Below are 17,246 nucleotides of genomic sequence, written 5' to 3'. Positions count from 1 at the left end.
CCGCGCATGCGCGCTTTTTGCTGGAGAGGGAGCCCCGGTGCTAAGGCAGCTGAAGTCCCGGGTCCCGTCCCGAGTGACCACCAGCGCTGTGGAGCTCCCACGCCGAGACACACCCTATGGCTGCCGAGGGAGAGAGGGACACGGACGAGGCAGAAAGAGCACGGTGAGTGGGAGGGGGGGGTTGTATCTGTGTGTGTGTGTGTGTGTGCGCGCCCGTGAGTGGTGGGGGTGCGTGCGTGGCTGTGTGTGGTGGGGGGGGGTGCATGTGCGTGTGCGTGTGTGGCTGTGTGTGCGTGCGCTTGTATGTGCCTGCGTCTGTGTGTGTGCCTGCCTGCGTGTGTGCCTGACTGCGTGTTTAGGTGAGAATCACAGGCAGGGGATGTGCACGGCGACGTGCGTGCCCTCGAGGGCAAATCGGAGACGGCAGAGGCTCGTGCTTGTACACCGTCTCACATTCCCCCAGACACGCCAGCAAAAGATCTTTCAGACAAAAGCATGCTTCGCATGCTTTTTAGGTCTGCTCGACCTAAAAACATTGGATTAACAGTGACACAGGGCTTTCCTGTTACCTAGTCTTTAAGAAATAAAGAATAGAAGCTATTTACTAAGTTCTCTTATCCACCAATATTAAAGAATTGTTCTCAAATATATTTGACCAGCATTAAGGGTGGAGGTCCTCAATTTTGCCTCGGCTTGTCAGCACCAAAGGTCCTTATACGATTGACGTGTTTCAACTCTGTTTCTGTTGCAGCTCACTCAAAAACACCGCGAGTATTACCGAGATAAGACCGGCACCGTGCCCCAAGTTCCATACTTTGTGCTACCCGTGAAAAATCGGGAGGGGTATCCGCTACCACAACAACTGTGAGTATCACTGCGCCTAGTGAGATTTCTCTGTAAGTTTACGCACCATTAGAAAAAAGATTTGGTCACTGATTCTTATATACTCCCTCAAACATTTCACAAAACAACTAATTTGGTAGACTTGCTTAAGCCCACCCTTCTAAAGCGCTGAGAGTCTCTGGGCAGTGTCTTCATCATTTATCCTTAAAGTTACATCACATGTCTGATGTTACTCTGTTTAATAAACTGGTGTTTAGTGGTGTGCTCGGATCTGGGTAACAAGCACTGAAGGAGTGATAACATGAGAATCATAGCGCCTTGAGACCTTCACGGGTGAGTAGCTGCGCTATACAAACCTCTGATTGATTGCTTGATTAATAGCCGAATAATGACATTGGATGAACATTCAAAGTCTTCTCCAGTTATAGTGGTATATTACCTCTCCCACCATCTTTAATGCCCCGCTTCTATGAGTACTGTGGGTTGCTCTACACCATACTGAACACCCCTTCCTAGGCTGTGCTTTTCTTGATCACCCAACTGGGACCCAAGGCACCTTACTTTCTCTTGGCTTGCACATTGATTCTTTTACTTCTTGGAACAGGCTAACAAGTAGGCTACTCTCTACTTGTTTTCTGTTTCTGAACTACTGCACCAACTCGCTACCTCCCCTCATCATTCATGCTTTTTGCATAAAGAGTGTTTTTCACTTGTATATCTGCTCTATATTTAATGATCTGCATATTACACCTGTCTGCCTCTTGCCTCAGAAATGCGGGTGAAGTGAGGTGTTTGACTGTGATCCCTTTAAGGTCAAGGTTTTGGAAGGTGATGTAGGTTTGAAGAGCGGGTGACTCCATTAAAGTCTAGAGATACATTTTGTCTGTTAGGCCGGCGAATAGAATTAAAAAAAGCAGGCAACTTGACAGCTGTGGTGTATATTTCAGAATCTGATGACGGGAAGGGCCTTGTCTGCTCTATGAAAAAGCTCTTAGAAATGAATTAAAAATAAGTAAAACATCTGAGCCATTTAAAAAAAAAGTCTGAAAACGCTTAAAAAGATAAAATGTTGGTGCCTGTGCGATGGGAGACAAGGAAGTTGCACCGATAACTGTGCAATGTGACGTTAGTGATGCTTTCCGCATCCCAGCCCCTCTATCATTGCTCAACTATTTAACCCCTTGGCAGCGGCGGTAATTCCGCCGCGGCGCTGGGTGTCGGGGGGGCGGTGCGGTGCCGCCATGCTCGTGACAGAACCACTCCGTCATGAGCCACGGGCGCGCTGTGCTTGTTACGGAGTGGTTCCGTCACGGCCCCGCCCGCTCAATAAAACCGCCGCGCAGGCGCGGAATCACGGCAGCGTGGGCGGGCGCGCCGTGACGGAACCACTCCGTCACCAGCACAGCGCGTCCGTGGCTTGTGACGGAGGGGTTCCGTCACGAGCACTCAAGGGGTTAATGTGTGGCAGTTTAAAACAATGGCCATAAGGGAGTTATTAAAGCCCAGGAGTTCAAATGCATGTCCCAAGAGGTGTCCTTGCGCGAACCCTGAATTACAAAATATTCAGCCGGGTACATTGGTGTCTGAGGTTAATATTAATATTAGACTTTTGATCACATTTCTCAGGCCCTGTCATCATTGAATATCACAGGATGTAAACAATACAAGATGGACTCCATGTAAAATCAAACAGGATACTACATCCCTCCTCTGATAATCAATGATGACGCGGTGTTCCTAATCCTTCTGGCACAGTCCCGTATCCATCAGTGTTTTGTTCTAGATGTTGTGTCTGGCATATGGGAAATGTGGAAGCTAAATAAAAGAAACACAGACAACTTGTCACATTTCATAGACCGCCATTTATACATGATCACGGAAGCCCAAGCGAAAATAGCAAGATGCCCAAAGCACAGAATTTCACCGGGTCTTTTGTGCCAGAAAACCACAAAAGACGGGTTAAACACACTCACATCCAATCAGAATACAGTAACAAGGTGATTTCTTCATTGTCATGAACGAATACATAGGCTTTGTTGACCAGACAGGACAAAATTAGGCATATAACTAAGCAGAGGAAAGATGTGATACGTGCCACAGGCGTGATACAATATGGCGGCATGTGATTTCTACATGCCAGCTGCCTGTGCATCAGAAGACAGTACTTGCGCAATACCTGTCTAGTCAAATGCAGACACTTGGTCCTCCCTATATATGGTCATTGCTTAGGATGGCTGCTTTGTGTGCCCCCGGGGCACTTTGGAATCACAGAAGGCACCACAGAAGCTGGTGTGGCCTCTTCTGTAATACAGATAGAGCTGGCGCACATGTAGCGCCAGCGCCATCTCAAAAGGGCGTTTACTCATTTGCGTAGGGGTGTGGTCCTATGCAAATGAAGGAATCCCTACCTCTGAGCCAGCGTTGTATTACGGACGCGGATGCAAAGGCAAAGAAGCTGTCAGGAGAAGCTCTGAAAGAGTACCACAAAAAGGTGGCGCACCGCCAAATCACCCCTTAATGGCAGCCCTCTGAAGGGGGTCAAGAGCCTCTTATGGACCCCTCGGACATCTCACTGCACCCCGCCTGCTGAAGATCTCTCCTCTTAAAAGTGCATGTGGGTTGCCACGTGCACAGTGAAACACGGAGCGGCTTTGAAGCAGCCACTCCGTGTTTCACTTACATGTGCTACCTCCAAGGCAGCACCGGTTCATGACTGGCCTCAGGGCAACGCATTTTTCATAATAGGGCGCACGCACGTTCCCTATTTGCACACTGCGCACCTATTTATAGGTATGCCACGGCGCAAACAGGAAAAGCGGGCCCTATCTGTAATTTGGCCCCAGAATTGTTGAGCTATTTTTTAATATGTAAAGCAGAAAACCATAGCTAGAGACAAGCCTTTACTGCCACAACATCAGCAACACCTTCTCTGCCACTGGTCAGTGATAATAGGGAATATTATCTGGCCTAGCGGTACCCTGCATCGAGCCGCAGTAGAAGGAATCAATATCTGTACAGGTGCTCTACAAATGAAACACTCCAACATGGCGCCCGTTGTCTCAACACTGCTCGAGGCAGCCTCATGGGGTTAAGGATGTGAGCATATGTTCCTCCTTTCCGAACAATCTATTTTAACAGATAGGATAATTCCTTCTTATGACATAGCACAGTAGTCCAGATGTATTTGAGTGAAAGTGGTTATTTTATTTTCATTCACCGCTTTGTTGATCCATTTCACTCTTTATAATTTATTTGATTAGAGGTGTTTAGAGAAAGGAGACAGCCGACAAATGTTTTACCCTATGTGGCAGGTTGTGCCAGGGCTTTCTCAAGGCTAATCATTATGTTCAATAATCTTACAGTCTGACGAGGGTAGAATACATTTCAATTTGTTTCAACGCAACATGTAGAAACATCCAAAATTTTAAAGGTTTCAGATAAGTCCTGGGATAAATCCGTAGTTGAAGTGCACCGCGGGAGCACTTCAACTACGGATTTATCCCAGGACTGTGAAATTATTGAACATAACGATTAGCCTTGAGAAAGCCCTGGCACAACCTGCCACATAGGGCGAAACACGTGTCGGCTGTCTCCTTTCTCTAAACACCTCTAATCAAATACATTATAAAGAGTGAAATGGATCAGCAAAGCGGTGAATGAAAATAAAATAACCACTTTCACTCAAATACATCTGTTCTACTGTGCTATGTCATAACAAGGAATTATCCTATCTGTTAAAATAGATTGCTCGGAAGGGAGGAACATATGCTCACATCCTTAACCCCACTTGTGAATACGAGGCTGGAATGGTGCAGAGCTTTGAGTAAAGTTCCTCCAGTACCTTAGGAATCCATATCCAGACCATGATCCCTGGACCGTTCGCTTTTCCCTGAAATTCGAGGCAGCCTCGTGTCTGAAAGGGGAACAGCTGCCAGGCCTGTGAGGCCTGGTCCTCCTTCCAAGGCAGCCATGTCAGCTGCCCCCCCTCCAATGACGTCACCACCTGCCCCAGGTATTCCGTGGGGCTGCCTGTCGACTTTAATGCAGAACTGCGCGGTGTGACCTTTCGCTCCCCGAGCAGAAAACCTGGACAGAGGATTTAATGAGGTGTTTGATTACATGCTGTCTGCGCGTGCCCCCCAGAGCCCCACACGGCGCTCCGGTGCCCTGCCGGATCAATGCGCGCTCTATCCTCGCAGGTTCGGCCTGCAGTTGCTGCAGCATTCTTTTATGCCCGAGCTGTGTGTGTGTAGCTATCTTTAATCGTATTGTCCTGGGAGCTTTTTGCCTTACACAGGGATATTCGTCAACACTGCTTTGCAACAGCAAAGGCCACAGAGAGGGCTGCATGGAGCCGAGGCTGCATATTCCAGGAAAGCAGCACTCACCCTTCATTTTTGGAGAGCACTTTGTGTCACAGTGTGTTAGGCTTTCTCTCAATATGTCAGGCCTGAGGGGAACCCACTGGCCGCATCTGCTCTTCCCAAGTGATTGCTGTGAAAAAAGTTCAGCAATTTAGGACCCCCTGCAGATTTAGCATCTACCTCCAGAATCTGGATAATTTCCCATTATAACGAACTCTAAATCAGGCTGAGCTTTGCAGCTTTTCCTGTTGAAAGGTTGCATCTTGAATGCTTCTGCACATAATCTTTTGCATGGATATGCCTGACGGTGTGGAACAGGGAGTTGCTCTCACTTTACACAGTTTCCATCTCTAGGCGCTCTGCTGTCAATTTCCTGCCCACTGCTGCAGCGATGGGCCTGGAATCAGATGACCTAATGGCTTCCCCATGAGAGGACATCACTGGACAGTCTGTGTGGATAGGCAGGGCTGCAGTTTCATGTGACTGGACCAGATGTAAAAGCAAACCAGCACAAGAAGTGACCAAACTGTAACCTGCCAAAGCTGCTGCACCCTCTTCTCCTCAACAGTGTGTTAATCTCTTGGTCTTCTCCTAGGAAAGATCGTGAGGATACAGGAAGACAGCTGAGAAAACCACAAACAATCTTTGGTGGGATTACGTCCCCAAAAATCAGACATCCCTGTTGACCTGCACGCTAGTAAGCCTCCTTTAAGGATTTCCTGCAGAGGACAAGATAAAAACATTCAACCTGTCGACTAACCCATGCCTGGCAACCATAGCGGAAGACCAAACCGATCTCCTGGCCCCGGTGATTGTGAAGCTAAGAAACACCTCCTCTCAGTGGGAGACAGTCTTGATGGTGCTTAGGAATGCAATGATAACCACACTGTTGACAAGCCAAAAGCAAACCCCGACAAAATTGGGATCTACAGCCCCAGATTCAGGCTCCGCTCTCTAAGCAAGATCGTTAATGGCGATGCTGTACATCTCCTCCAAGACCACATTGAGTCGTGAAACATCTTCATTTCCATCAACTGGACTGCAGACTAGTCCAGGGCTGTCAGCCCACTCTATCAGAGATCAGAGTAAATTTCCACTCAACACTAAACTGTTGTAGTAAATAAACACCAGGAAACCATTATGAAGGGGAGACTGGTTTATTCACCACAGACAGCCCTGTGCAGCAACCAGGAACCGACTGTGATAGAACTTCGAGGTAAATCAATAATATACGTTTACAATAGAATGTTAGAAGCAGAGACCCAACCCATACATGACAGCATCAACCCATCAGCAACATAGGATCTGGTGAGCACGCACCAGAATCTCTGTCTCCCTTCCTTATTGTCAGACCAGAGGCAACAAAGTAGAATTTGTTACATAATGTCATGAAGTGTCCTCTAAATCACCTACACTCTTCAGCCTTGAGTTGTGATACTTAAGAGGACATTATTGCACGACACCAGCTGCAATTCCACATGTATTTTGCAGGCACAAAAGGTCCATGTTTGGATGGGATACATAAAAGAATAGCAAAGGTAAATCACTAGCTGAATAAGGCCCATCTGCAAGTAGATGAGACATAACCTTTGCCATAGCTGTGCCACAACCAAGACACAGGTGTTTAGTAGCCCATCTGCAACCCACCCACAAAGTCCTCTTAGATACTAGTAGAGAAGGTGAAAACATGGCAGTCTGGGTAACCAAGAACTCTTTTCCTAACAACACACACACCTGTCACTAAGTAAAATCAACTTTCACCTGAAAATGCTATAGAGAGCCCTTTCACGCCACCAGACATAACACTCATTTCTAGTCATCGGGGATCTGGTATCATATTGACTGCTTTAGTTTAGAAAGGAGATCAAGGAACCCCAGAGGGTCCAAACCAGGGTGCCAGTCTTTGTTGTAAGTCGAGGCAGTTGTGCCATTTAACCCAACCTTGAAAGAGCTCACTGGCCTCTAGATGAAGAAGAGTAAATGTCAAACTCCAATATACGACACATATTGTAGGGGAGATGCTTGGAAACCCTGCAGAACTTTGTTTCCCATTACCAATCTCTGGTCTTCTATTCTAGACTCAAATGTGTGTCGCTAGGTGAGACAATCACAAATTGCCACCTACAAACTTCAAGGCTAGTGGTATAACTCCAGAGGAATCAGTAAAAATACCTAGTGTGTATACTCCTTCACACCACAATAATCTCTGTAGGTAAAACTAATATTCAAAGGCTTTAGGAGAACAGGGAAATGTGAAGACAAAACTGAACCCACAACCTTGTTTACCATATAGGATGAATGTCCTCTTCTCCTCCACCCTGCCTTTAAGAGGAGCACACCCAGGCTTTTTCAAAAGCGCTGACTCAAAAGAAAGTCAGCGCTTATCAGGTATGAAATTGTCCAAGAAGATTCTCACCTACTCAAACTGTTAAACAACAAACCTTTTACCATCATGTTTAACATACATGCTATTTGACTGGATTCCCACAGGCGCTACAAGTTCCTTTGCAATCATCTCATGTTTTTTGTTCAGCTGTTCCATTTTCCCGACATTGCGGCATGGTGTAAGTCCAGGAAGAGGAGAAATTGCTATTCCCATAGCAACAACACATTTTTACGGATTGACTCTTATAGATTTTTCTCTACTCTACATTGAATTCCCAGACAACATCACTGTGCCACCTGTGGCTCCGCTGGCTGTCTCTGTATGTTGCAGACCCATCAAACCCCGGCTCAACTGCAGACCGGGCAGATGATAAAGACTTAAATGTAACTTCTGCAGGTACCCAGAGAACTCGCAGTCAAAGTCGTCCATCATCTCCTCTCCATTTTATCATTAACCTTTTCTCATAGCCTCCTTTGCACTTCTGAAGGTCTGGATCTCTTTCAACTCTTCCTCATTGTCTAATGACCCTCCGTCCACCGCCTTTATTTTTCCTTCTGCGATTTCCACAGAATACTCTGCACTAAGAGTCTGCCAGCCATACTTTCCAGTTTGTCCTCTACATTCTTCACTCCATTGGCCACAGTAAATATTGTATCACTCAAATCTGTGTGGAGGGCCTATAGAGAGGAGCACAGGGTCTGCCTTGCTTCTTGGTAAATGCACATCCTCTCCAGTTTTCACCAATATCCCATTTCTGCCAGCTTTCTGAGATCCACCATTGGATAGCAATTTTGCCGCCCTACCCCTGATGTCCTGAGAGCAGGCAGTCGCCAGCCATCAGGCACATGGTTAACTTCTCCAGCTCACTCCCAGGCTGAGCACAGTCCTAAAGGGTACACTTCTGTCAGATCATGACTTATTATTATTATTATTATTATTTAACGATTTCTAGAGTGCCTGGTGACCCGGAGGCATCCCCGCGCTGTAGGAACTTGCGTTGGCCAAAAGAGGAAATGGGCTTATTTGGGAAAGAGAAGGGTTTTAAGCTGTTTGCGGAAGCGTAAGTAGCAGGGTTCCAGCCGCAGACAGCGGGGGAGCGAATTCCAGCTAGAGGATGCTTTTACTGAAAAGCGCCGACCTCCAGTGCGAACCCTCTTGAATTTAGGGACATTAGCCAGACGCTCATTGTCCGAACGCAGGGATTTCGAGGCTCTGTACGGGGTGACCATGTCTCTCAGGATGGAGGGGCCTTGGCCGTTGAGGAGTTTGTGGGCGATGCACATTGCCTTAAACTCTATCCTCTCTCGCACTGGAAGCCAGTGGAGAGCCTTAAGCGCTGGTCTGGCAGAGGCTCTAGAGGGAAGACTCATCAGCATCCAGGCAGCCGCATTTTGGGTACGTTGTAGCTTGGCCAGGGTAGTTTCGGGGGCTCCTAAATAGACGGCATTGCTGTAGTCCAGTCGTGCAAGGATCAGTCCTTGAACCAGGAGTTTCCTAGATGGAGGAGGGAGCAGCGGAAGGATCTTACGGACTGATTGCATGAGTCCGAAGCAGGTTCCCGCTGTTTTGGTTGCCTGGGTTTTCATGGACAGGTCTGGTTCGAGCCAGACCCCCAGACTCTTGATTTCCTTCTTCGGGGCGGGCACCTCACCCATAGCAACGGGCCAAACAGATGATGGAATTGCTGACCATTTCTTACCCATCAGCATGACTTCAGTTTTAGACCCGTTGAGTTTGAGTGAGGACTCGCACATCCAGAGGTGGATTTCCTGGAGGCAGTGCAAGAGATTGTCTGGGCAGTGGTCAAGATGTGAGAGCGAGACGACCAGTTGCGTGTCGTCCGCATAACTCACAATCTTGATGCCGAAGGGGGCAACTATGTCCTCTAAAGGAGCCATATAGGCGTTAAACAGGGTGGGACTAAGTGAGGACCCCTGGGGCACCCCACTAGTCAGAGGCAGGGAATCAGAGCGGGAGTTGCCATCCCAGACCTGGAACGAACGGCCCGACAGAAATGACTCTATCCAGGCCAACGCGGTGCCCCTGAGTCCCGCCCTGGCCAGCCGGTGGAGCAAGACACGGTGGTTCACCGTGTCAAAGGCTGCACTAAGGTCCAGGAGGATCACTGCCACTGACCCCCCTGAATCTAGAATGCACCTTGCCTCCTCGATGACTGCGAGGAGGGCAGTGTCCGTGCCTTGGCCAGGACGGAACCCAGTTTGGGACCGACGCAGCAGGTTATTAGATTCCAGGAACTGGGACAGCTGGACGTTGACCAGTTTTTCGGCCATTTTGCTGATGCCCGGGAGGAGCGAGATCGGTCTGTAGGTGGCCAGATCGGTGGGGTCCAATTGAGGTTTTTTAAGAAGGGCTTTAACTACCGCCCCCTTCCAGCTGGGAGGGACGGAGCCTTGGGACAGCGAGGTGTTGATCAGCTCCATGATAGGGGACACGATCGCAGGGGCAACTGCTTTCAGGAATCTCATAGGGGCAGGGTCACACGGGGAGCCGCTTTTCACCTTGGCCAGAGTCTTTCCAACCTCGTCCAGTGAAACCGCTCTAAAAGCGGTCAGCTGTGGGTGAGAGGTGTCTCCTGGACGGGTGTCAGGCGAAGCGTTGTCCCTGTAGGTTAGCTGGCTAGGCTGCGGGAGTGAGGCTAGGATGTGGGAGATTTTGGGGTCAAAGTAGTTTGCAAGTTCATTGCTCCTGTCCGGAAGGGTCCTGTTAAGTGAGGGGGTTGTGGTATTTTTAGGAGCTCTTTGGCAATGAGATAGGATTCTCTCGCCGAGTTGGTGGCATTTTTTATCCTCTCGTCGTAGTAAGAAGCTTTGGTAAGTTTCAGAGCAGATTTATATGCTCTCACCGACCTTCGGTAGGCGTCCTTACTAGAATGGAGCTAGTCCTTTCTCCACAGTCGCTCCGCTTTTTTACATTCCTTGCGGAGGGTTCTGAGTTCTGGGCTGAACCAGGGGGCTGACCCTGTCTTTCCGTTTTTATCTTCTCGGGTTTTTATAGGGAGGATAGAATCGAGAGAGTTGGAGATCCACTTCCTGAAATTGCTGTCCGCTATGACAGGATCCTCTGAGGGAGCGGGGGTCGTTGATTCCAGGGCTCTGGCCCAGTCCTCTGTTGAGAGTCTGGACCATGCCCTGTCCCGGGTATAGGTGACAGGCTTATGGGGCTTGTTCCATTATAATTCCTCTGTTGCAATGCAGTGCACGCAACCTGATATCACCACTGAAATGCTGCCCCATGCGGCCCTGTCTCTGACCTAGCCAGCCAAGTTTGGCTGCCTCCATCATGGCTTTCCAACGCGTGCCAATCAAACCACTACCGTTGAAAAGCTGCTATAAAACCCTGTGTATCTGCTCTGTAATTCCCATGAATGGCACCAACAGCGGCGATCTCTCTGCATCCCAGGTCACATGTGTGGGCCAGGAATTGAGTGTCTCAGGAGCTCTGAAGACTCGCGAACATCTTGTCTCCCGGTCAGCACAGGTCCTCCAGTCCCATATCCTAAACGACTTATCAAAGCCAACTTCAAGCATAAAGAACAGGGAGATGGAGGAAGACCAATCAAAGTGAGGAGGCCAAATGACAATAAATCGACCCATGAGGGACATCCCCAAACTCCTATGAAAGCCTTGAACACATAGGTATGTCACGATATTGCTGTCAGTATATCAGGCTACAGAAATAATATAAGACACAGTGCACCCCAGTTTTTCACCCCAAGTTTATTCCCAGTTAGAATAAGGCTGATATTTCAAAGCCCCTACTAGCTCACGTGCGGGGAGACAATGCACCTCACATCCCCAGTGTGACGAGGCGAGTAACATATGTGAAGCTTACCTGTATATGGACATAGACCCGTGAGGGTCATCGCCAATTAATAGACTGAGTGACATGGCTCAACAACCTTCAACCCCTATGCTAGTATGTCACAGTATTAAGTCCTCATGCAGGATCACTTGTAAGCTAAAACCATCGGCAATGAAAGATGTGATGTATGTAATAATATAAAATGCCAATAAACATGTTCTACAAAAAAAAAAATCAGGCTACAGAAATAATGCACCTGCAGTATGGACTACCAAAACATCTTCAAGTTAAGTAGATCTGGGGAAGTATAGATTTGTAGTTTATTTGACCATGAAACTGTCACTTCTCCTACTCCCACCACCATACAAGACGGCATCCAGCTAACCTCCTTGGAGAGCAGTCAACACACACGCAATCCATAGCCTCTCCCCAAAAGGATCACTTCTTGATCGTGATCCGACAATTCTTTCTTGCTCCACATCAGATCCTTGGCCGCTTTGGAATCATCACTTAGGTGTACTATTGCAGCTCAGTTGGTATGGTCATTCCTTCATCCTATTAGCATGACCACTTATATGTAGCACACTGAAATGCATATTCTGCATGGCATCGCTTCAGAATGATCACATGTATGTAAAACAGCAGTGCAGGCTTCTTTTCTTCACTTTTGTACCTCGATTGGTATAGTGACAAATATTTAGCACTGCAGTTCAGCCCATGAATGCCTGGTCATTGCTTCATCTCTCTCTGGTATAGTCACATATATGATGTATTTACTTCTTGAGCATGATCAAATATATATGTAGCCCCGCAATTCCGTCCTAGTATGACCATTGCACCCTCCATCTGATATTATCACATGTACAGTATGTAACACTGCGGTATAGTCTAAACCCATCAACATTCTCTGAAAAATGGCATGAAAAATGTAAGAAATACATTAGTTTTTGATGATGATGACAATTTGACTACTTTTGTTTTGCACCTTTCAAGTGAATTACTTTGTTCCTATTTACTTTCTATCTAAATTCTGCACAAATATGTGCCTGAAGAAACGTGGTGCAAGTTTCTAAAGAATGAAACATGACTGTGCCATGCACCAGGATGTGAATGTCTTCTTCATAAGAATATTAAATCCAAATTATTGTAGTCTGTTGAATGTACAGTTATTTGTAACATACCTAGATGTGAATTCAAAAGTCCACCTCTCTTAGGATAATAGTTTGTTTACTTCCACCAAGGGAAAGTCCAGGTGGCAGGATCTTTGTCATGAGCATCGTAGGTGGTGGATGCAGAGCGAGCACTTTGAACAATGTGGCAAAGACCTCATCCCTACTAAAATCAATGCACAGGAAGGCGGCTCTGTCATCACCGTATGCAGTGTCATGGGAAGACCGCCATAGCGCCTAATGCGAAGAAGAAAAATTGACCGCCCCACAATTTGGTTGAGAAGTAAAAACTGTTAAAACTGGGCTACGGTGAGCATCTCCCACACCTATGCCCCGGTTCCACTGCATCTGCTGGACTATTGGTAGCTATGCCCCTGTATATATCACAAAGACTCAAAGTACAAGCTTGTTAAAATGCAATGTAGAACTTAAACATCATCAAAAAACAACACAAAGGAATTGGTTTTTATGCAATAAAAATAAAAAATATTTAAGGATGGGGTAAAACTTCCCACCCACTAACCCCCTCCCCCCATCCCCATTCACCCAACCCCCAAACCCGCCTGAATCAGGCAGGGAAAAGTTGTCAGTCTCATTCAGGCAATGAACCAAAAGGAACCAATGGGCTTGAGCACAAGGAAACCAAAGGACATGGAACCAGGGTCCTAAGTAGGGGTGTAATAATAAGTTGGGAGAACATAGAAAAGAAGCCTAACAATAGGATACCTGTTAGCAAACTTTATATTGTTGCTCGGAAAGGAAAAGGGAAGCCAAAGGAAGTGAGCACTCGTCACACAAGATTAATACAGGATGACAAAAGTTTGACAGATGGATATGGAGAAGCAAACATATGTTTGAGGAGAAAGAAATTCAGGATACCTGTTTTGCCATTCTTATTGAATTAACTGTCTATCAACAAATGACAAGCTGTGGCTTTTAAGTGTTTACTATCTGGGCTATGCCATATTTTTAACTCTGGCCCATTCTTGTTTTGCACATATTTGGCTGTTATTATTTTTAATGCAAGTATTAAATTATCCATTTAAATCTTGTTTTTTTTAAAATTATCTTTATAACCTTTGTTTAATGTTTTTTTTTAACATTTTGTTTAATGTAGGTTATCAAACTCAAACCACTCACAAAACTTGTAAAGCTCAGACTGGAATCCAAGGGAGAGCCCTGACCGCGGCTCCCAAAGAGAACAGCGGCATTTGCCCCACTCGCAGTGTCTCCATGGCGCCCCCAGTGGATGGAATGTATTGTGATTTTACAGGAACGCAGACACTTTGGAAAGCTAGAGTGTTCAGGTGATGGTGTGAAGGCCAGATCAATCTCACGGGGAGCTGTCCCAGTCAGTTCGTTTGGAGATTTGGGACATTATTTGAATAGAAGAATATGTATTCGATCAATCACTTGATCATTGCAAAAAGGAATACTTATATTTAATTGGGAGTTAATGTACCGCAGAAGCCACAACCACTAACATTAAAAAAAGTAATGGTACCACTCCATTCTCAACAACATAGTCAATTCTGAAACCAATTGAGATATGTTTCATACTAGAATATTTACTCTTTTGACGTTCATAAATATACAGTTAGCAGGAACTAAATTATAGCATAGCAGTAAAGGAAGTCCAAACATCAAGATTGGCAACCTCAGTTCTCTTGAAAACTCAACATATGAAGATTTATCCATGTTAAGAAAAACAAATGCATGTTGTATAGTCTACAACACTCCACTGTGCCCAGCTTCCCTTGTTTTGTACTTATCATATGTGACTCATGTTTACTTTGGCCTTCAGTACCAGCACAATGGACACCCTCACTTTAAAGAAAATGAACTATATGGACTGGTCGTTTTCTTGAATTTTGTGAAGATCAATTTTTTGCGCTTCGCCAGAATGTACGATGTTTACCACTTTGACATGGTTCACACACTTAGAGTAGCATTTTTGTCACTGAAAGTCTACGCAAGTACTGTTACTCAAAATCTGGAAATCCTTAGCTTTCCAGTTGTCCTAGAAATTGTTCATATTTGGTGCATATTTCGAAATGGTTCTAGCTCTTTTTTACAAGTACTGTGACCCGCATAGATTATTGACTTTTTTGAAGCAGGCTTGCTTTGTTGACATAGCTTGGTGTGCTTTCATCATTATTTACTTCCTACTTGCTGCCTTAAAGAAAATAATGTATAGATTGATGATTTTAACTAAACCGTGTCATCATGCATGATAAGCTGCAGACATTATTCAAACTTTAGGGGCTAGTCTGAAGGAATAGTCAGCTTAACTAGAATGTGTTACTACTTTATCCACTGGAAAGTACATTTCCTTAATCAATCTACGTCACTGTATATGCACAACGCTGGATCTGTTAGAATCAGAAGTATAAAGACATTTCAATCAAACACTTATGGTGTTGTCAAGTCTACCGAAGTTGTTTTGTTGGCCTGGGCATGGAAAGTTCCAGCAATATTACTGTTGGTTTACTCAAAACCTGGTGTGAACCGGTATAAGAAACATGCATTTAACTAGAGTGTAACTCTCTCTTGATGGCGATGTTTAATGCTCTCATCACCTCAGTTTGTAAGCCTACATTGGCAGGGTATATGACATTATTTGCACCATGAACTTATATTTCACTGGAAAAGTGTTGCGCACTGTGATTTTTCTATTCAACAATGGTATTCAAATGGGCTTTTTTTTTAATTACTAGAAACATTGAGTATCTGCACAGCATTCTATAAGACACATACCTTCATGGGCAGAGACTATCACATATTTTTGGGGAAGTTTGAAATTTCTGAAAGTTATAGCCTTTAAAAAGATCCCATAATCCACTCAGTAGTACACCTGGAAAGCAGCAACTGGCTCTGCTTTCCAGGCACACTGCAGCTGAATTTTGTAAATTGGGGAAATGCTTAAATCTGCACCTCGAAGGGATAGTACGTGTAGGCGTGCAGATTCACGATCCGCTGCAAATCGGTCCCATTGTCATTCGGTCATCCAGTGAGGCATAGTTCTAGGCCGGCAGCTATGGCCAGCACAATGACATTATGATGGACATGACATTTTTGTGGCAGTAAAGACAGAATGGGTTATTCTGTTCGACATCCTTATCAATAATGCACAAAGCAAAGCACAGTTTACTCAGATCAATTCAACACAGTATTTACAGAATGAGGCTAATTGGACATATGCATAAAGTACTGTATAGAAAGAGGTCAACTCTGCAATTCTAAGAATGACTTCTTGTGACTTGGAATCACCCAGAGAAGTACAAATCAAACAATGTGTTCTTTCATAAATGGGGAAAGTAGTACTGCTCAATCCATTTTATTAGATAGTATTAAATGCTTAAGCAGGCAAATAATTTAAGCAGACATTATCACACAAATGTGCATATATTGCTAAAGTTAAAAACACACGGTACAGGATTACCAAAGCAGTCTGCCAAAGCCCTGATACTTAAAGTCTAAAGTCACAGGACTCATATTCACCTAAAATGCATGTGGGAGTGGCCTGCTTAGTTTTACTTACCATTTCTCTGTACCCCCTAATGTTAATACATCTTACTATAGAGTTGTTCAGGAAACTCCAAGCAAAATATCAACATGTTGCCATTTCCAGCACCGAAAAGGGCAGGTGGGAAGCTTTCAAGAACATGCCTGGGGGTACTAATATAGCATTACTTCACGGAGAACACTGCATGTGGTCAGCATTTGCAGAATATTCTCAGTATTCCTCCGCCGAAACATTATCGCTCAAAGCCACCAAGCAGATAGCAAGAGTGGTCAGTTAAATATGTCTTTATTCATTATCAACCTTGGGACAAATATTAGATTTACATGTCCTGCTGTAAAGATATGTTTGAAAAGTGTACCGAAAAAAACTGCACTCCATCTCATTGAAACAGGAAATTTTGTGTAGTTATTTGCCTTCCCTATTTCTACCCCAGTCTTTCTTTTCTGTTGTATTGTGGTTGTGTTTTCCTTCCTCATCCTGGGTACAATGTTGACTGAAGAATGTGTTCTGAGCCGTATTCTACATTTTTTTTTATTTTGATTACTCTATATTTCAGTTAATCCTGGTCTAGAAGGGTGATGATCACATCCTAGAAAGGGGCTTTTGCAATGTACCTAGTGTTGTTCCTATTCAGAAATTAAAGTATTCCATTCACAAACCTTTGTTGATTTCATTAAATTTTCAGATCTTATCCTGTTTGAGAGGTATTTAATAATTTTGAAGTGTTTCTTTTTGAAGTGTTAATTTGGAACTTCTGAGACAATACCCAAGTTTTCACTGCAGCCCTTTTCAGCTTGTGACCATCTTTCTTTCAGCTCCATTCAGCACAGAAAGGACCGGATAAATACAATAATTGACTGAAACTGACTTAAATTGAGCACTGTCAGATAAGAGCTCTGAGTACCTGATCTCTGTAGTGTTCATCTGCTAAAAGCCAAAGTAGTGTTGTCAATAACTCTATCATCATGATGTGCTTGTATCTCTCCTAGATGTGAATGAGCGTAGTCCGCCCTCCTTGGAGAAAAGTTTAGAACCTCTCATTACACGAAAAATGGCAGATAGGTGTCCCTGTCTGCCTGGGATGCAAAGAGTACTTAACATATTTCATTCTGATCAGCACATACATATAGCTCCTT

At 45.1% G+C, this 17,246-nt stretch overlaps 1 protein-coding gene across 1 annotated transcript in view; it reads left to right on the top strand.

The window, feature by feature from the left end:
* CIMIP2C (ciliary microtubule inner protein 2C) overlaps nt 1-16,768 on the top strand; it is a 66,533-nt gene extending 49,765 nt beyond the window's left edge. Inside the window, exons 3-4 of the mRNA XM_078649976.1 lie at nt 752-864; nt 13,702-16,768. Of these exons, the coding sequence (XP_078506102.1) occupies nt 752-864; nt 13,702-13,735 (147 nt within the window). The 3' untranslated portion in view covers nt 13,736-16,768. The remainder of the gene's footprint in view (nt 1-751; nt 865-13,701) is intronic.
* Nucleotides 16,769-17,246: the final 478 nt, after the last annotated feature.

The sequence above is a fragment of the Lissotriton helveticus genome, chromosome 6 (assembly GCF_964261635.1).
Source record: "Lissotriton helveticus chromosome 6, aLisHel1.1, whole genome shotgun sequence".
In the NCBI taxonomy this organism is placed as follows: Eukaryota; Metazoa; Chordata; class Amphibia; order Caudata; family Salamandridae; genus Lissotriton; species Lissotriton helveticus.
Note: the sequence above shows the minus strand (reverse complement) of the source record. Positions and strands in the feature narration are given on the sequence as shown.